This window comes from Aspergillus pseudodeflectus (assembly GCF_044049435.1).
Source record: "Aspergillus pseudodeflectus strain CBS 756.74 chromosome Unknown BJX68scaffold_35, whole genome shotgun sequence".
In the NCBI taxonomy this organism is placed as follows: domain Eukaryota; kingdom Fungi; phylum Ascomycota; class Eurotiomycetes; order Eurotiales; family Aspergillaceae; genus Aspergillus; species Aspergillus pseudodeflectus.
This window is the reverse complement of record NW_027263811.1, coordinates 251,040-268,772: the sequence shown is the minus strand read 5'-3', so window position 1 is coordinate 268,772 and position 17,733 is coordinate 251,040. Positions and strand designations below refer to the sequence as shown.

The window sequence follows — 17,733 nt, the reverse complement described above, 5'->3', positions numbered from 1 at the left end:
GAGCTGTTACGGACAAGCAGGTAGGATATTCCAGAGTAACGGCGGGGTTCATCACTCATACTTACGCTAACTGTGACAGGACACTTGTATGAAGCTCAACCTGAGCTCAAATGGTTGCTGCGCTGCCTTTATACAAGGCTAGCCTTCGAATATGGATAGAGAGGATCTCTCGGAAAGCGAACAGAGCAAGCGAGGAAGCTGCGGAAAGGATAGCATAGCCGTCTTGCTTACAGGCCTTGAGGAGCAAACGAAGCAGAGGAGGAATGACTCGCAGACTCAGGAGCGGGGGGAGGGCAGAGCCTTCTTAAAGGAACTCTGAGACAGCCAACTCCTCTGAGACAGCCAACTTGCGGAGCCTCTCATTTGATACCACCCACTAGGTAAACATACCGCTGCAGTGGTCATGCATGGCGTCGATCGCCAAATGGGTGAGGCTTAACAGGGCTAACTACCGTGGACTACGCGCGTTGCTCAAACCGAACAAGGCAAAAGAGAAATAAACTGGGAAAGGGGAGGGGGGTGGCAGTGAAGCTAGCTAGAGGAGGAGCTATGCGAACATGGAGGGGGGTCAAGATGGGATGGACCACTGGGAAGAGCTGGCGAGGGCAAAGAGGGGGTGTGGTTGGCTGAAGAAGGTGGTGTAGAGGAGAAAAAAAAAAAAGAAAGGTCAGATACCTACCTGCTCTCAGGGCCCATCAAGGAGGGTGGTACATACAGTTGGAAAGAGGAGAATAACGGCCACTCTCCAAACCGCATGAACAGGCTCAGGTACTACTATATTTGTCACCTGTTGTTTTCCTCAGGCGACATCATGACTCACTTGGTGTCAGCCCTTTCTCTTGGTTTCCCACCTGCAACCCCTCCTTCTCCTGGCTTTTAAAAACCGGGTTTCGCGCTCCTGGGCTAGATGGAGCGTGATTTCTTCGGACTTCTCATCCGAAGTTGAGTTTGCTGCTAGTCGGCATACTTGAAAGTCGGGATGACCAGCGAACGTGAGGACTCTGCCTTTTCCCAGACAAAGCGCTTGACATGACATCATAGGCTTTTCCTACGAGGTTTAAAGCAATGTAAATGAAAAGGCAAACGGAGTTCTCTGACCACCACCTTGCATACCAGACCAAGCGGATATCAAGGAATAACAGAACCATGTGGAGGAGGAGCGAATGCGCAGGCTGTCATTTGTCGACAGACGCACTAGTCGGATCGACAAGAAAGCTGGAAGCTAAACCCGACCATCATCTCTGGTGGAGAGCACTGATCCTCGTCGATAAGATGAGGGGAAACCCGCGATGCATTTCATCATCAGTAATGTACCTCTCCCACCTCGGGCGGCAGTGGGATGTCCGAGCGCGAGCTTCTGGGAGAGCTGAACACAGACCGACGCTGCACACAAGGCGGTCCGTGACACTGCGAGTAGTGCAGCCTGTCGCCTCCCGAGAAAAGGATTCATCGCGTTCAGGCAACAGGAGACGAGTGTGGCGCAGTATCTGACCCAGAGTTCGGTAGATACCAAGTAGCTATTAATATTCATCTAGAATTCCCTCTGGCTTGTTTGGCTCGTTTATTCATTTCCTGTTCGGTGATTTGGAATCGAAGCGAGCTGAGAATGTGAACAAGTCAGCCGAAGGACGGATCTAGGAATGCGCCAGATGTCTCACATCCAATCAACCGATCGGGATTATCGAGATGCGAGGGCGAAACTGGGAGGGCGAAGCTGGGGAAGAGAGAAGAAGTATGGATGGGTTATCTCCGTCCACCATCCCAACCCTGGAAGCCATGCCATAACGTGGGTTGGAACTGAGGGTTGCATTGAGGAAAAAGCTTCGCATATAAAGTTCTGAGTTATCGAACACAGCAAAAAGAAAACATGGGCGTCTGTTCTGCAGCAACCGAAAAGAGACAAAACATTTGAGTGCTTCATATTGGCTCCCGCAGAATTCGTGCCCCGCGCCGGCCCGTCAAGGTTCGGGTTGCATGGCGATCGATACCATCACATCCACGGTTGCTGCAAGGAGTTTCCAGATTGTGTCTTCCTGTGGATCGCAATTACTGCACGGCTCTATGTCTTAGCAAAGGAGCCTTCTCACGTCCCGGTAAGGGCCTTTAACGCCGGCTCTGTAGTATCCGTATTGTGCCTCAAAAGGCGGAGCGCATCGCGACGCGGAAAAAACAGCAGGGAGAAGTATACAGTAGAATCAAACGGAGAGGCCCGCATTCAGGTGTAACATGGATAATCGAGTGGGCCACCAGGCTAATTTTCCCGGGTATGACGAGGCTTGGTTATCCGATTTTTGACTCAGTTTTGTCATACCTTGATAGACATTGCGACAAATCTTAAGATGAGGGGGAGAGGGGGGGATCGCCCTGGTCCTCTTGGACCGTGCGGGCCTGGAGCTTTTCTCCGGAATGCACAAGTCGATCCTTTCCGTCTCTGCCGGTGTTGCAACACTCCAGAGCAGGCACTCTAAGTGAGGAGATAAGATCTTCAAACTGAAGACGGCCCATGTGCATCTGCAGCGATGATACGCGTACTAACTGCTAGTCTCCGGCGTGCATGAGCGCTGAAGACTCGGGAGCTCTGTATCTACCTAATGGACGGGATGGACCGCCGGACGTTAGTGCTAACATGGGTTCGGAGACTAGCCAATTCTCGTCAATTGAGGGGTTGAGCCCATCTCGCTTGTCTTGCATCTTTAACCCCGACCCCAGGCAAAGGAGGGTTGGAGAAGGAAAGCAAGGCGAAAGCTGGTTGCCCAGGCTCAGAAGATGCCCGTGAGCTCGATGCAGAAGGCGGTGGCTGACCCGCCAATAGCTCAAGACTTGGAGGGCAGCGAGCCAGTCAAATGTATCGCCTCTGCCATCCACTACAGCTGCACAAGCGTTAATTGGGCGTTGCGATTCAGACCACAACCGTCTGTTCTATTTTAGGACTAGTGGACTCTCATCAGCTGCTCAAACGTCCACCGCCTGGCCTCCCGAACCTTGGAAACCTCCAACGACTTTCGCCTACTACGGGGACTCGGGGAGCTCTCTATCCAAGGCCATCAAAGACATTGCAAACCTCCACCGTCTCAGATATCCCTAATCGCCAAAAGCGTACTGGTATGCAGCTTTTCTTGCCCCTCCCCTCTTTTGCGTTTGCCCAACCGATGCCCACACACCCCTCAACCCTCCCCTTTCTCTGCTTGTGTGTCCCTCGTTTTCCCCAACAGAGTCATATGACAACCTCGCTAATCTCGCAGCCTACAGTACAAACGGTCTCAGCCTCGAGTTTTCGCAGCATCTTGACGTTACGCCGGGCGAATAGGCAGACACCCACTCCCCCTCCCTCTCCGCAGCCCTCCCCACCTAGTCTGTTCAAATCCCGGACCTACTAGCATTTGCTTCGTTTAGTAAAGGGCCCGCTGTCGCTCTCTCTTAGTGTGCGCCCGCGCAGTTGTCGCAGTTATCTTGGACATCTGGTGTGCCTCCTCCCATCAGCCTTTGACGTCATATCATATTCTGGCTCCGATCCGGCATCAAAGTTTCGTCTTTCGCGGACGCGCAACAAACGGCCAGTGAACAGGCTCGGGTCATATTTCATAACGGCTGTTATTGCAGCGATCACACGTCTATCTGGCCTATAGATTGGACCGGCACTCGCCTTGAACACTGGCGATCGGGGCTAAAGCTCGAGTTCCTGCCCATCCCAAGCTCTCCTAGGGCCGTTTAGTGCCGTTCCGCAGCGGTCACCTGGCCCGCGTCTTGTTGCCCTATCATCTCGTCTTTCTCGCTAGCGTGCAGCTACCCCCCATTACGAGATATATGCAGATCATCTGCACGAAGAATACCTGTCTCCGTCGTGCATAGTCCCTGCAGCGACTTTCTGCTTGACATCCCAGTTTTCGCGCGACAGTGGCTGGCAGCTAAAGCCACTGTGGCATCATCGGCAAGCCAAAGCCTTTTGTCTTCTCTTACCCCTCTTCGGATATAGTCGTCTCCCAAATTTTTGACAGGGCAGATCACTGCACACTATGGCGACGACATCATTCCGAGATTCGGTCAACTCGCTAGGTTGGGCTCGACGAGAGGGAGAGACCACAGCCAACACCAATTCGTCCACTCCTTTCCTATCTAGGTTACAGTCTTTGAACCCGTTCGGGCAAGGAGATGGTTATCTACAGCTGCCCACACACGAAGGCCCAGGAGCTCCTCTACCAGCTCCAACTCGAAGAGAGGAGGAGGATAGCTTTCTTGCCCGTAAGTCTACCGTACCCATGACCGTGCTTTTGAGTTATTGGCTTTGTTTGATTTGCTGCGCATCCTTGTCCAGGTGACGAGCGAGCTCCTCAACCTTTGCCTTGGATTGCCCAGGGCACTGCCAATCCTGGTTACTTCCATATCTCACTTTCCTCCTTGCATTGCTATTACGACGGTGTCGCTTTTCTTTTTTTTTCTTTCCCTTTTAGCTTTCCACAAGGCTGATCTCGCTCTTTACAGTAAGCCGGTGGGACCGGATGCTCATATTCTTCGCATGCAATCTTGGCGCTGCTGTCTGCTTCGTCATTTGCTTTTTCCTGTTCCCAGTGCTCTCGCTCAAGCCCCGCAAATTCGCCATTCTGTAAGTCGCCCTTCAGTTCCCCTCTACCCTCTCTCTATTTTGGGTTCTGGCATTCCTACCACACCTCTTAACCCTTACGTCGTGAGGCACGGGGCGCCGCAACTCTTGTCATGCTGTGGCTGAGAACCTGCTTTTGGGCAAATCCTATCTTGCGCCGCATATCAAGCCTCCTATCAAAAGTCTTTGGGCATCGAAAGCAGATCTGAGAATGACTTGCGCTAACTGATCGCTTCTTCTGATAGGTGGTCTGTCGGATCTCTACTCTTCCTACTATCATGGGCGGTTCTCATGGGACCTGCGATCTACGCTAAGCACCTGGTCTCGGGACCCCGCTTGCCCTTTACAGCCGCATATTTCGGGTCCATCGCCTTAACCCTGTATTTCGCTATCGGAGTAAGTTCCCTTTGCTTTTCTCCTGCTCTCCTTTGGCCTCTTGATTTGCCAAGGGACGGTCCGCCGTGCATCTCCACCCCTGCATACCCATACAAGTGCATTCAAAAAAACCTGTTTGACAGCCCCTATCTGCATATTCAACTCCTGGCTTGCTCTGTGTACTCGACAGACACAGAAGGCGCAACCCACCCATGAGAGCAGCTTTGATAGCAGCTTGCTTGTCCAACCCGCCTGACGCCTGTCATCCGGAAGCAGCCGGGAATCCAACCCTCCTCCTGGGCACCAGGCAGTCCCGTGCGCACACATACACACTGCCCTCTGTATTAGTGCATTTTCTGACAAATCTTGACTAACGTTTCCCTCGTTCAGCTCCACAGCACCTTCCTCACCCTCATCTCGTCCATCTTCCAGCTCGCCGCCCTCCTCTGGTACGTCGTGAGCTACTTCCCGATGGGCAGCTCGGGGTTGCAGTTCATGGGTCGCTTCGGGGCACAGCGCGTTACTGCTTGGATGACTGGGTAGGCAGTTAGTGAGGTGTCGGGTCTCCAGCCCGGTGCAATGGCTGCCTGCTTGGGACTTTACGGTGAGGAGAGTCAGCCCTGGTCGAGTAGAACCAGTCTCATTCTCTCGGTATATGACGATGTCTCGAGATGAGGAGACTGGACTGTCAATAGATTTCTTATAATCCCTCATGTATAATATGATATGAGCGTTTGGCACATAATAGATAGATTCATGGTTATCCTAGCGGGGTCTCAACCGACCCAACCAAGTCAGAGTCCAACCATAACATACGAGTGTTCTACGAATAGAAAGCATATAACCAAATCATCGATTTCCTCATTCCTACTCGAAAAGATGTCCCACCTAGCTAAAGGCGTAACGAACAAACATCACAGCAGGAGCAGTAGCACCTTCACACCCTGCGTCCATTCACCGAAAAACCGCACAACACCACCATCCCCAGATTGTAAATCCCCACTTAGATCATCAACCTCTCAACCTGGATCTTGATCGCGCGAATCTGCGCAGTCAAATCACTCGCCTCGTTGGTCGTAATGCTCGTCGCAATAACGGGGCGGGAAACGCCGGTCGCGCGGCCCAGAGCCAGCTTGCTGGGCACGTACACGTAGGGGACGTTCTTGTCCTCGCAGAGCAAGGGCAGATGCAGGATGATGGGCAGGGGCGTGGTGTCGGCGGCGAGGATGACGAGCTCCGAGGTTCCGCGGTTGAGCGTCTTGGTTGCCTCGTTGGCGCCCTTCTTCAGCTGGCGGTAGTGGCTGGCCTGCTGGACGAGGTCGAGGAGTTGCTGGGTGAGGGCTTCGTCGGCGACGGGCCAGGCTGGATGGCAGAAGAGAAGTGTTAGTCTGGGTTCGAAACGGGAAGAAAGAAAGAAAGGGATTTTGTGTGCGATGGAAAATGGTGTTGAGCAGCAGGCTTCGATAGATGGGACTTACCGGCAGAGGTATCGTCAGACATGGTGATGGCTATTTGATGGCTCACGACTGCGGATCACGGCCGTTTCTTGATTTTCTTTTTCGTTGGAGGGTTGAGTGTTGGAGGATGTGAGGAGTGGAGGAGCTCGAACTTTTTTCTTGAATCGGTTTTTTGCGCTAGTCTTGGTTGGGGTGAGTGGGGACTGTGATGGAGATGGACGGTCGGAATCAGAAGAAGGAAAGAAGAAAAAGAACCGATTATCTAATCCAGCAGGGCGGTGAGCTTCGTGGTACATAGTAGCAGCCTGAGGCATTCAATGCGGGTTGTATGGATAGCCCTAACTCTATGTCGGATGGAAGCCGATCGCATTGAGTCTGTACTTTCACTGTTTTTTGTGGTATCTGACAGCAGAGACATAATTCTGTGCTAATGATGCATTCAACTTGCAAAGCTGGCTTGCTTTTATCCGCAGCTTCATCTATATTGTGAACCTCGACTCCGGCGAACAGCCTGCTCGGATCCGCCATGGTTCTCCAATGGTTTCTTTAGAGGGGCATTTTCCTGTGCTTAAAAGACTATCCAAGACTCATAAATGTCATACACTAGACTTGGGCGTAGGCAAGTCTTGATGGTTTACTACACATGCTGTTTCTTTGCCCCCGAATGCCTGTATGTCTCCCGATGCGATTTGGTGAGACGGAGTAGGTTCTTGGGTTATTGATTTGCAGTGATATTAAGCCTAGAAGCTTACCACCCTAATCAATGCTCTTCGGTCTCTTGTGCGTGCCGCAAACAATGATGTTTCTCGAGCTGACGCTTAGACAAAGTTGGTTGACGGAGATAGTCCACGGCGTGGAGGTGGCACCGAGGGCGTGTGATGGTATACAGTGAGTGGGACCTGAAGATATTGATGGACCTCGTGTTCCATGAAGATATGAGTCTACCACGGTTGATTTTTGGATTTAGCCGAAAAGCCAAGTGTCGGTCCAAAGAGTAGGTATGATGTCTCCCTGACACTGTCTGGAGCAAACCTGTTGGTGGACTCTGTGGCCGGCAGTCCGCCATATGGACTCGATATGGCCATGGGTTTCGCCTGCATAACACTCATCCGGCATACCGAGCAGGGAATACTAAATTGAGAGGTACGATCATCATCATCCTGGAAGGAAAAAAAGAAGAATAACCATTCCTCGAGATGTTGATCAAAAGCAAAAAATTTAGTCACGCCCGGGATCGAACCGGGAACCGTTCCGGCATCTACGATTGTAGAAGAAATCAGATGAACTGATCACATGTTAACGGAAAATCATGACCATTAGACCACGCGACTTGTTTGTTGAAGTAGGCTGGAATTATTGGCTTTATGAGGCAAAGCAGCGGATTGTGGGCTTCGCTGGGTTTTGGCTAGGCGAGATTTTGATGAGGGATTTTGGAGTGGGGAAGCTAGGCCGGTTCCAGTTAGTCCGTAAGAGGGCAACAGCAAATCATATGCGGCCTGCTACGAACTATACCCAAGTATCAGCCTGAGGCTGCCCAGCTCTATACCATTGGATCAAGGCTGTAAACCCTAGGTGCTAGATATCGGGCTCGAGTCGTCCTCTAGTCGGACAAAGACGGGAAGTCTCGATGGACACCAATAATGGTAAGACTGATTTCAACTCGTTTCTATGAACGGCCATAGTCTGGGATTATTAGTGGATGACACTCACAGGTCAGTGATAACGAAGGGCAGGGAAGACCTCAAAGTCAATGTCAAGTTAGAATACATTGATGAGCATCTATGGGTATGTTTTGCCGCCCGAAGCCGACCTGTACAAGGACAATGTACGCAGCCACATGCCGAAATCGCGGCAAAGCAGCAAGCAGGAGAACGAATGCTCCAAACAATGTCGATTGTCAAGCAGATAGCAAGACAACGAGCAGCTTCTGAAGTAACTTGCCTCGCTAGCTTCCCATTTTCACAGCTTCTCTCTACCTGCTCCAGCTAAGGTCGTACTCTACCCCTAGCCAGAGCAAGTGCGAACACTCTTCCTGGTAGCATAACATCGCCTGTTAGGGCTAGGTCTGGCTGTGGACACTTTTTCATGGCAAGATATTTATACTCTTTTATTCCATCGGCAGTTCTTGTGGTTCATTAATATGGACAATGCTCTCCTCCGCCCGACTGTAAAATAAGCCGGCGAATCCCCGCATTTGGGCAGTGCAATGAAGATATATCCTCTGTCGTGATTCTCAACCCTTATATTATAATCCAAACTGGCAAACAAGGCGGATGAAGCAGATAAGGAATCCTCCGATCTGTTGCATAAGCCCGAAACTTGTACCACCATGATCACCAATGGCACGGACGTAAATGAACTCTGGATTTCGCCTTTTCGCCCCGTCAACTCGCTCTGGGGTCTGTGGCGTAGTGAGACCCCTAGGATGAGCCATGGCAGCCGGTAAGCCCTACATTGTAGGTGCCACTAGATAACTGTTGTGGATCCAAAGGACCAAAACGCATGTAACTCACAATCTCTGACTCGCGCCTGCCGATGCCTGCCGATCAACCTCGCAAATCATTGTTGGTGAGCTTCCTTTATCACGATACATCCAGCAATGTAGTCAAGTCAATACAAGCTATATCACGCCCCGTGTTCATCGAAAGGGGAGAATTGATGGGAGGAACCAGCTATTTCTATACTTCCCTTTTCTCCTCCTCTCGCTTTCACTATAAATCACAGCTGGGTGGAAATCAGAGTACACAATGACTTTCGAACCGATCGAATGCCAATACTGCCGCCTGGGAAATAGCGGTCCCACATCTCAGTCCTTATATTGGGGCTGCATGGGTCTTGGAGACCCAAATAACCTACCTTGGCTTTTTGGAGAGGATAAAGTGAGCTGTGCTTACAACCTTGGATCTGATCACTAACGATAAAACACTAGGCCCTCCTCCTGCCCAAGGCAGCATACGACCGCGGCCTCAATACCTGGGACTCGGCGAATGTTGCAGTAATGGAGAGTCGGAGGTTCTGATTTGCAAGGCGCTGGAGAGGTATTTGATCCCGCGACAGAACGTGGTTATCATGACCAAGTGCTTTTGGGGTGTTGCGGAGGACACGAGCAGTAAGCCTGCCGATTTCTAACTACCTTACCTTGATCCCTCTACAATGTCCAGCCAATCTCTACCTTGGATATATCAACCAGCTAATACCAACAAGAACCCTCGCACTGGCTCGTCCGCACCCCCTTTGAACCGCTAAAACTAATTCGGCCTCTCGCGCACCGCAATCCTCAACCAAGTCTACGCCGCCCTCCGCCGTCTAAACACCCCCTACGTCGACCCTTTCCAAATCAACTGCTTCGCCCACATAGCCCCACTCGAAGAAAAATACGAGCACGCTGCACGAGCTGATCCAGTCCGGAAAAGTGCGCTACATCGGCGTAAGCAGCATGCTCGCAACGCAATTCGCACGGCTCCAATTCCGCGCGGAGAAAAGCAACTGGACGAAATCCATCGCCATGCAGAACCAGTACAACCTCCTCTACCGCGAGGAAGAGCGCGAGATGAACGCCTTTTGCAACGAGTCGGGTGTCGGCCTGATCCCCTGGGCGCCGCTCTGCAGGGGCCATCTGGCGCGGGCGCCCGAGGAATTCGGCCCCTCGGAGCGGAGCGCGCTCGAAAAGGGCGCGGATTCAAAAGTGATGGCTTTGGCGTCTGGGTAACCCGGGCTGGACGAGACGGATTTGGCGAGCCCTGGCGTGGATTCTGCGTAGGATTGCGAGCGATTATTGGTTTAGTTCGGTGCAGCGCATGGAGGAGGCGATTGCGGCTGTGGGCAAAGTGTTGAGTGCTGCGGAGGAGTCGCTCGAGGCGCTGTATTGGCCCAAGGCGTATTTGATTGCCGAGTCGCTGTGATAATTGATGGCATAGATGCTGTATACTATATCTCGGCTGCATCTCGTTCGACCCAAATCGGAAGCCGGATGATTACTCCATACTCTGGTCCAAGAAAGTTCAAGATCAAGAGGCGTGTTCTTAGGGAGTAAAAGGGGGACCAATCACATCGACGATGCAGCCCTGGCGAGGTCGGCGAGATGCCCTGGACACAGCCACACACGCACGCGCCAAGGCGTGCCCTGTCGCAGCGTTTTGCTCGTTTTCCTTGGTAGGGCCAGCAGGGTCGATCCTCCTCGCTTCCGGAGGGGCTTGTTTCGTCTTGCGGGCGCTGCCGGGAATCTCTGTCATGTCAATGGCTCCTTTGATGAGGCATGGGGCAGTGCAAGTGAGACTAAGCAAATTACTGGATTGACACTAAGCGTTATTATACTTTTGAACTAATATCCTAATCGGAGCTAACCATGAGCAGCATTCAGCTCCGCTCCACAATGCTGATTCAGGGACTTCAGCCCTTCAGCTAGACTAGGGTAGGATTTGGCGCTATCTTCAGCCTTATAAGAGATCGTTTCCCTCGCTTCCACAGGCGTTGCATCTTGGCTTGACTAACAACTCGCACCATGGATCCGTCAGTGATGGTCAACGTGCAACACGGCACTGAAACGCCGCTCCCCAGACGAGCCCTTCGCAAAGGCACCAAAAGCTGTGCGGAATGTACGCTCGAGGCCCATACTCCGCTACAATGCTCCCAGTCTAACCCCGCATAGGCAAGCGACGGAAAACCCGCTGCTTCTTTGAGCGCCCGACAGACGTAGCTTGTGCCGCCTGCCAGCGGCGTGGAATGCCCTGCTTTGGTCAGGAGTACATGGATGTCCCTGTGCCTAGCTTTGGCGGCGAGCATACTATTGTCGAGAGGCTCAAGAGGGCCGAGCTTATTCTCGGCACGATCTCCAAGGATATCACGCCCGATGGGCGAGCGTCGCAGTCGGCTGGATCTGGGAGCCAGTCTGGCTTGTCTCAGACATCGTCGCAAGATAGAAATGCAGACCACAGCTGGGATCAGAGCCAACAGGGCAGCGAGGGTAGTCAGCTTGGTCCCTGGTCTGATACGGGAGAGGTTGGTCGCCCGTTTCTAAGAGATTTGATCATGGTAGCTGATGCATAGGGGCACAGACTGCCGTGGAGGAGCCAGATCCTGGTCTTTACGATTACCCGCCATCCAGATATGCCGAGCTGTGCAGCGCGCTCCATGTGCACTTGCCGTGCCAGGAGGACGTCAATATTCTCTTCGGGACCGGCCGGGCAATCGTCTTTGTCCAGGCCATTTGCAACCATTACGGAGAATTGTTTCATCAAGGGAATTTCCGACCTCTTTCATCCATGGCCACGCTTCCCGCGGTTACTGCCCACCCGGTAGTCATTGCGAGGAAGTTACTGCAGCTCGCTCTGTGCCTACAGCAGCTTGATCCGTCGTTCGACCAAAGCGCGCTCCACCTCGACGGGAGTATTAAAGACACCATGCTCATGTACTTTAATCTCGCCACGAGCAAGGTGACCTGTCGGGAGGAGCTTCTCGACTCAATCGAAGGACTCGAGTGTCTGGTATACGAAGGGGTCTTTCTTGTCAACTCTGGAAATATCCGTCGCGCCTTGGGATGTCTTCGCCGGGCTTCGACCCTCGCTCAGTTCATGGGCTTGCATCGCACAGTCCCGTACAAAAACATGAAGCAATACGATTCGGGCACCCATGTCTCCAGCGCGGTGGTCTGGGCACACATCACGTTCCTCGAGCGCTACATGTCTCTGCTTCTCGGAATGCCGACTGCAATTGCGAGGATCCGCATCGGCTCGGACGAGCCTCTCGCCGGAGACACGAGCCTCGACTGGTTTGAAAAGGTGCAGACCGACATGTTTGAGCGGATGATCGAGCGAAACCAAGAGGGCAACTACCAGGATCTCGCAGCGACGCAACAGATCGATTTAGAGCTCAACAAGATGGCCAACAGCGTGCCGTCCAAGTGGTGGGCTCCGCTCGACCTGACCCAGGGGATGGACAACAAGACCTTGATGGAGAAGATTATCGGAGCGCACTTGCAGATCGTCCACTACAACCTGCTCTCCGTGCTGCATCTGCCGTATCTCCTGTGGGATACCGAGGATACCCGGTTCGAATACAGCAAGGCAACCTGCATCTACGCCAGTAGAGAAGTGCTCAACCGGTTCATCACGTTCCGCTCCATTGTCAAGCTGGTCACCTGTTGCCGTCCAGTCGACTTCTGCGCCTTTACTGCTGCCTTGACGCTATTGCTTACGTATCTCAACAACCACAAGAAGAAGTCGGGGATGCTCGCCCACCAGCGCATGGGTGACCGGGCCCTGATAGAATCGACCGTGGAGATGATGGAGGAGCTCAACAAGCTCAACAACGACGAGCTCTCTCGCCGGTCGGCGGAGCTGGTGAGGAAACTGTTAGACTTGGAGGCCGACTGTGCGCGGGGAGGGCAGACCTACAATAGTAGCGTCGAAGAGAACCAGGACGAGACCGTGGCTAACGAGGAGCATTGCTTTCATCTCAAGATCCCCTATTTTGGGACCGTCAAGCTGGCATGTGATGCGCCTGTTATGCAGTACCCTGATCTGGCGCCCGCGCCTGTTGCTCCTTCTTTCAACCAGTACTCTACCTGGTCCAACGGCGGCCTATCGGTGGTGGAGCAGCCCATGCAGGTGCCTCACTTGGCCGTCCCCAATGAGCAAATCCCCTTTGGCGCATTTGGAGGCGCAGGATTTGATCTGGAGATGCCGGACCTGCTAGCGAGTGCCGAGGACTGGGCTTTTCAGGGCGTCGACTCTGCATTCTTTGATGCTGTCATGAGTGGGATTCCACCGAGTACTGCCCATGTTACCGAAAGCCAGAATTGGGGTGGATACACTTCTTCTATCTAAGACTATTTCCAGCGAGACGAATAATGAGACTAGGTATATTCAAACATCAAGTAGATCCTTCACAAGATATGCGCTGCCACAATCGGGCCCCCCGACGGCTCCTGAACAATCGCCAGCACAGTCAACCCCCTCCCACGAGCCTCGGACAAATCCGGCAGGGCCATCTGCAGATTCCCCCCCTGCCACTCCCCAATCTTCATCACCATATTGACCACATTCACATGCTTCAGCTTCTTCCACCTATTCACCCCCTTCCCAATCCGCACCGTCTGCACCTTAGGATCATACGCCACCAGCAAGATATCATGCGGGACCGACTCGGCCCGATCCGTATCAATCCGCAGCTCCGTATCGTTCGCATCCAGAACCATATTCCACCCCCGAGCCTTCTTCATCTCCCGCGCCTGCGCCGCCAACCCCATCAGCGCATCCACGCTCTCCCCGGTCCCGTCCACCACCCCATCAAACACCACCTGCGGCGTAAACACCGAGTTCCGCCCCCACCGCCCGACATAGGCGCGCTGCCGCGCGTCCCAGGTCTTGCGCGCAAAGGTATCCTGCCACTCCGTGCGGTCAAAGTAGGTCACGTCGAAGGTGAGCAGCGCGACGTTGGGGTTGTTGGTCACGGCCGAGTGGATCTGGGGCACGTTTTTCACGCACACTTTGCAGCCCTGCGATTGGAAGAGCTCGGCGACGAGCAGCGGCTGGATGTCGAGGAAGCAGGCGTCTGTGTGCACGTGGTCGAGGTCTTCAAGCATGATCTCGCTGCAGGCGAGGGGCACTTTGTTCTTGCGGTGGAAGATTTTTCGGATGAGGGCTGCCATGTTGGGTTGGGTTGGGTTGGGTTGGGATTGTGGTAGAGGGTGGAAGATGTAACCAAAAAGAGAGATCAAAAATAAACAGCGAATATATGGATTGCAGAACCGGGATTAGATTCGAAGAAAGGGGTATTTTCTCTCCGGCTAGGCCTTTATACATGTACCCCCAACGAGCGGTCCGACATTAGAATCCTGCAACATGCGTCCTCCCTCCTTATAATCCAACCACAACCCTAAGCCTCCGCCGAAATCACGGGCTACAAGCACAAATAGACTTTGTGACCTACCCCCAGCTCAGATCTGCACGAGGTAGAAGGGGTTTATCATCCAGTGAGGAGGGTCGGTGGCTTATAGGGGCCCCGCGCGGCGGAATCCTTCGGCGGAGTGGACGGAGGAGCCCCTGACGCAGAGAGGGCTGTCTGCCAGTCTCTGGTTAGTACAATCTTACTACTCACTAGGCTATACCAAGCAACTATCTGCGCATGCATGCATAGTGCTCCGCCGAGAGGTTGCTAATCGCTTCCTTGGGATTGGGCTGGCTGGCTGGTGTCTCAACCATACGGACCGTCTAGGGGCTCCGACCTTTGAGATCTCCGGGCTGGAATGTATTGTGCCGTGTTCAGCTCGTCTTGCCAGCGGAAATGAGCTCCGGACTCGCATCGCATCCTGCAGCGCAAGATGCCAGGTTGAGACACACACGTCTCCATGTGGACCATTTGTATATAAACCCCATATAGGAACCCAGCCATCCATCCATCTCCAGTCCAAAGCCCAAACAAGTCCTTCATTTCAATCCATCACCAACTCAGGAGAAGAACCATGCCCATGTCTCAATTCACCCTCTTCAAGGCCCTCCGCCTCTCCCTCCTCCTCCCCCTCCTTTCCAGCTTCCTCGTCACCCAAGCCCACGCCCGCAGGCGCCCCAACACCTCGCAACGCCCAACCACAACCTCAATCTGCGACTACTACACCCCGCAGATCCTCGGCGCCGACACCGCCGCCGCCCAGCAGCTCCTGATCACCCTTCTCGTCAACACCTTTGTCATCGGCAACTACACGACGCCGAACACGGGGCATGCCGTCGCGGGGATCGCGGCGCCGGCCGTGTACAATGGGACGGAGGTGGCGTTGCTGCCGTATTTCACGGGCGAGCTCAATTCGACGAATACGGGTGGTGAGGTGGGCGCGTCCAAGTTGTTTTTGGATGACGGGGCCGCCGAGCCGCTGGCGAGGAATATGTCGAGTGCGGGCGATGTGCAGTCGGCGCAATAGTGAGTTTGGTCGTGCCCGTAGAAGATCGGGATAGACTTTTTTTTTTTTTCCCTTGCTAACTGATTTCTCCGATATAGCAACCTCCTCACGCACATCTACCAGTACTTTGGCCACCTCCTGGGCTGCAGCCGACAGGGCGCGCCCGCGTTCCCCAACTACCAGGGCCGAACGAGCATGTACGAAGTTCACCGGTACGCTGCAACCCCAAGAAAAAAATCTATATCCAAAAAGGAATCCTAACAGCCCCATCACAGCTACATGAACCTCGACTACGCGCAAATGACCTTCTTCATAACCCAAGTCCGCGACTCGGCCATCTCCCTCGGAATCGCCCCCGCCGACGCCGCCGTCCTCGTCGATACCCTCAATACATCGTTCAATACGCGCTGCAGTCCTGCAACGGTCATCACCTACCAGAGACAGGGACAGCAGCAGCAGCAGCAGATCGGCGACACGCCGGAGTTTCAGGCCGTCTGTATTGCGGATGACTGTCCTCTGGCCCCAGAGGCGGACTGCGCGGCGTATCCGCTGAATGGGCGGGCGTTGGTGCCGGTTAATGTGACGGGGCTGGCGGATTCGGGGTCGAACTCGACTGGTTCTGGTTCTGGTTCTGGTGGTGATACTGGTAGTGCTGGTAACGAAACGACGACCTCGGGGGGTGCAAATGGGCCGGTGCAGACTGGTGGCGCAGCTGCTGTGGGAGCGGGATTCCTCGGTGGACAGGTGTGGGAGGTTCTTCTGACGATTTTGGTGGTGATGTTGAGTGTTGAGATGCCGAGTTTGGGACGCGATGCTTAGATCCAAGTGGTCATGCTCCTGGGCTTGGCTTTTGGCGGGTTAGAATTGGGTTATTCCAAGGGCTTGGAGCACTAGCAGTGTGCTTTTGAGAATGATAGGGTAGTGATTAGTGCTCTTTTGGTGTTGAAGTGTCGAATTGGGCAAGTTAGGGCTAATGTGTAGTATTTGGACGAATATCAACTGTACCATTCACTTCGAGTCTAAACCGAGCAATTGCAGCTGGAAAGCCATAAAACGGACAGAAATATCTGACCTCACAGCATATATCGCACCATCAGCCCAAAACAAGTCAAATCAAATAATAAACAAACAGATCAGCTCGTCCCTCAATGCAATCCTACACCTGCCTCGAGCCAAGACAACCCCAACCAGCGCACCATTGTCCGCATCTAAGAATATCCTCCGACGCAATCAACATAGGGCTGAGCCGCTTAAGGGGGGGAAAAAGGCAACCAAACACGAAAAAGAGGCTAAATTCGACTAGCGTCCAGCGGGTTGGGCGCGCACAGCCACCGCTGATCTCGGCGGAGTCTTCGGCGGAGGTGAAGCGGCGTCCGGTCGGCGGGCGTAGTCGCTGGCTGAACGAGGTTGTAAGTGGAATCATCTTCTGCTCTAGACCGGGGTTGGTTCTGTCTAGTGTTGGGTTTATCGTGTAGTTTGACTTTGCTTCGCTGGTGTGGTTGCTTTTGTAGTGGCTGCGGTGGTGATCATGTACAGTCCAAGTTGACTCGATCTCTAGACAGGCTGCTGTACACAACTTCACGAGATAAATTGGTTCTTGGGGCAAATGGCTGTGCATCAATGTCCGAATGCAACTTCTTAAAGAATCAGCGAGACCTGGTATTCTTAGTGAACATCAGGCCATGAACAGGAAAATCTCTAAGCGTACGCTTATACCTGCTCTTGACGGTATTATTTTCTATGACAATGTATATTCATGTTCTCTTATAACAAGAGAGCGGATAGTCTGCGTCCTAGAGCCGCTTCTCAGTAGCATCCTACGGATTACTATTTTGGGACAACCGAGCTACCTGCACTAGAGAAAATGCAGGACCGTGCTTCTGGAGAAAGACAAGCATCGTGGGGCGTCATACCAAAGCTAAGCCTTGTCACGTAGAGGACGGAATAGAATTCCGAGTCAATACTGCATCGTGGAGTACATTCGCTGTTTTGTGGCTGCCACCGAGGAGACAAGACGACGATAGCCAGGTCGAGGCCGCTGATACAAGCAAGTCATTGGCAGCATATGAAAGTGGACGGCACCTTCGATGGCCACTTTGAGATCATGGCGATGGCCCTTTTGTTTCTTTTTTCACACACCGCAAAGATTACAGTAAAGCAACGCAGCCCTTTTTCCCAGCTCGGGTCTTGCGTGAGCGTAATTAAGCCTGGTAAGAGGATTGTCCTGACGCCGATCATTGCTCAGGCACCTTCAGCCCCGAGTACACTCTAAATTTCTGGGAAATGTTCTCCGGCTGGTCCTGATCTTTCCGCCGCCGCTTCCGCCGACGCCTCCACCTGAGCATCCATGTCCGTCAGCCCTATGCAACACGGCTCATGTAGTGCCTATACGGGGTAGTAGCGGTAGAGGT

At 53.2% G+C, this 17,733-nt stretch overlaps 6 protein-coding genes and 1 non-coding gene across 7 annotated transcripts; 4 read left to right on the top strand and 3 right to left on the bottom strand.

Moving 5' to 3' along the window:
* Nucleotides 1-3,580: 3,580 nt before the first annotated feature.
* BJX68DRAFT_131662 (putative Golgi traffic protein SFT2) lies at nt 3,581-5,607 on the top strand. Its single transcript, XM_071036309.1, has 4 exons — nt 3,581-4,239; nt 4,480-4,600; nt 4,843-4,993; nt 5,363-5,607. Exons 1-4 carry the CDS (start codon nt 4,014-4,016, stop codon nt 5,513-5,515), a joined length of 651 nt encoding a protein of 216 aa, XP_070896857.1. The 5' UTR covers nt 3,581-4,013; the 3' UTR covers nt 5,516-5,607.
* Nucleotides 5,608-5,975: 368 nt separating this feature from the next.
* Nucleotides 5,976-6,472, bottom strand: BJX68DRAFT_269032 (50S ribosomal protein L30e-like protein; the record flags this gene model as incomplete). Its single annotated transcript, XM_071046241.1, has 2 exons — nt 5,976-6,334; nt 6,451-6,472. The coding sequence occupies 2 exons, from the start codon at nt 6,470-6,472 to the stop codon at nt 5,976-5,978; spliced, it is 381 nt and encodes a 126-aa protein (XP_070896856.1).
* A 1,176-nt stretch (nt 6,473-7,648) lies between these two features.
* Nucleotides 7,649-7,760, bottom strand: BJX68DRAFT_t119. Its single transcript has one exon. It is a non-coding gene; the product is annotated as a tRNA-Val (tRNA).
* A 1,416-nt stretch (nt 7,761-9,176) lies between these two features.
* BJX68DRAFT_256698 (NADP-dependent oxidoreductase domain-containing protein) lies at nt 9,177-10,331 on the top strand (the record flags this gene model as incomplete). Its single annotated transcript, XM_071043218.1, has 5 exons — nt 9,177-9,308; nt 9,436-9,538; nt 9,716-9,750; nt 9,800-10,114; nt 10,224-10,331. 5 exons carry the CDS (start codon nt 9,177-9,179, stop codon nt 10,329-10,331), a joined length of 693 nt encoding a protein of 230 aa, XP_070896855.1.
* Nucleotides 10,332-10,915: 584 nt separating this feature from the next.
* On the top strand, nt 10,916-13,289 carry BJX68DRAFT_241761 (uncharacterized protein). Its single transcript, XM_071040882.1, has 3 exons — nt 10,916-11,024; nt 11,078-11,427; nt 11,484-13,289. Exons 1-3 carry the CDS (start codon nt 10,931-10,933, stop codon nt 13,251-13,253), a joined length of 2,214 nt encoding a protein of 737 aa, XP_070896854.1. The 5' UTR covers nt 10,916-10,930; the 3' UTR covers nt 13,254-13,289.
* A 23-nt stretch (nt 13,290-13,312) lies between these two features.
* On the bottom strand, nt 13,313-14,077 carry BJX68DRAFT_269028 (thioredoxin-like protein; the record flags this gene model as incomplete). Its single annotated transcript, XM_071046240.1, has 1 exon — nt 13,313-14,077. One exon carries the CDS (start codon nt 14,075-14,077, stop codon nt 13,313-13,315), a length of 765 nt encoding a protein of 254 aa, XP_070896853.1.
* An 819-nt stretch (nt 14,078-14,896) lies between these two features.
* Nucleotides 14,897-16,141, top strand: BJX68DRAFT_269027 (uncharacterized protein; the record flags this gene model as incomplete). Its single annotated transcript, XM_071046239.1, has 3 exons — nt 14,897-15,342; nt 15,421-15,534; nt 15,598-16,141. The coding sequence occupies 3 exons, from the start codon at nt 14,897-14,899 to the stop codon at nt 16,139-16,141; spliced, it is 1,104 nt and encodes a 367-aa protein (XP_070896852.1).
* Between the last annotated feature and the right edge of the window lie 1,592 nt (nt 16,142-17,733).

Excerpts from the sequence above, each read along its gene's own strand:
- BJX68DRAFT_131662 (XM_071036309.1), top strand. The coding sequence starts at position 4,014 with ATGGCGACGACATCATTCCGAGATTCGGTCAACTCGCTAGGTTGGGCT. Across the intron at positions 4,601-4,842 it reads CCCCGCAAATTCGCCATTCT|GTGGTCTGTCGGATCTCTAC; the intron begins GTAAGTCGCCCT and ends TTCTTCTGATAG. Across the intron at positions 4,994-5,362 it reads CCCTGTATTTCGCTATCGGA|CTCCACAGCACCTTCCTCAC; the intron begins GTAAGTTCCCTT and ends TCCCTCGTTCAG.
- BJX68DRAFT_241761 (XM_071040882.1), top strand. The coding sequence starts at position 10,931 with ATGGATCCGTCAGTGATGGTCAACGTGCAACACGGCACTGAAACGCCG. Across the intron at positions 11,025-11,077 it reads CACCAAAAGCTGTGCGGAAT|GCAAGCGACGGAAAACCCGC; the intron begins GTACGCTCGAGG and ends AACCCCGCATAG. Across the intron at positions 11,428-11,483 it reads CCTGGTCTGATACGGGAGAG|ACTGCCGTGGAGGAGCCAGA; the intron begins GTTGGTCGCCCG and ends ATAGGGGCACAG.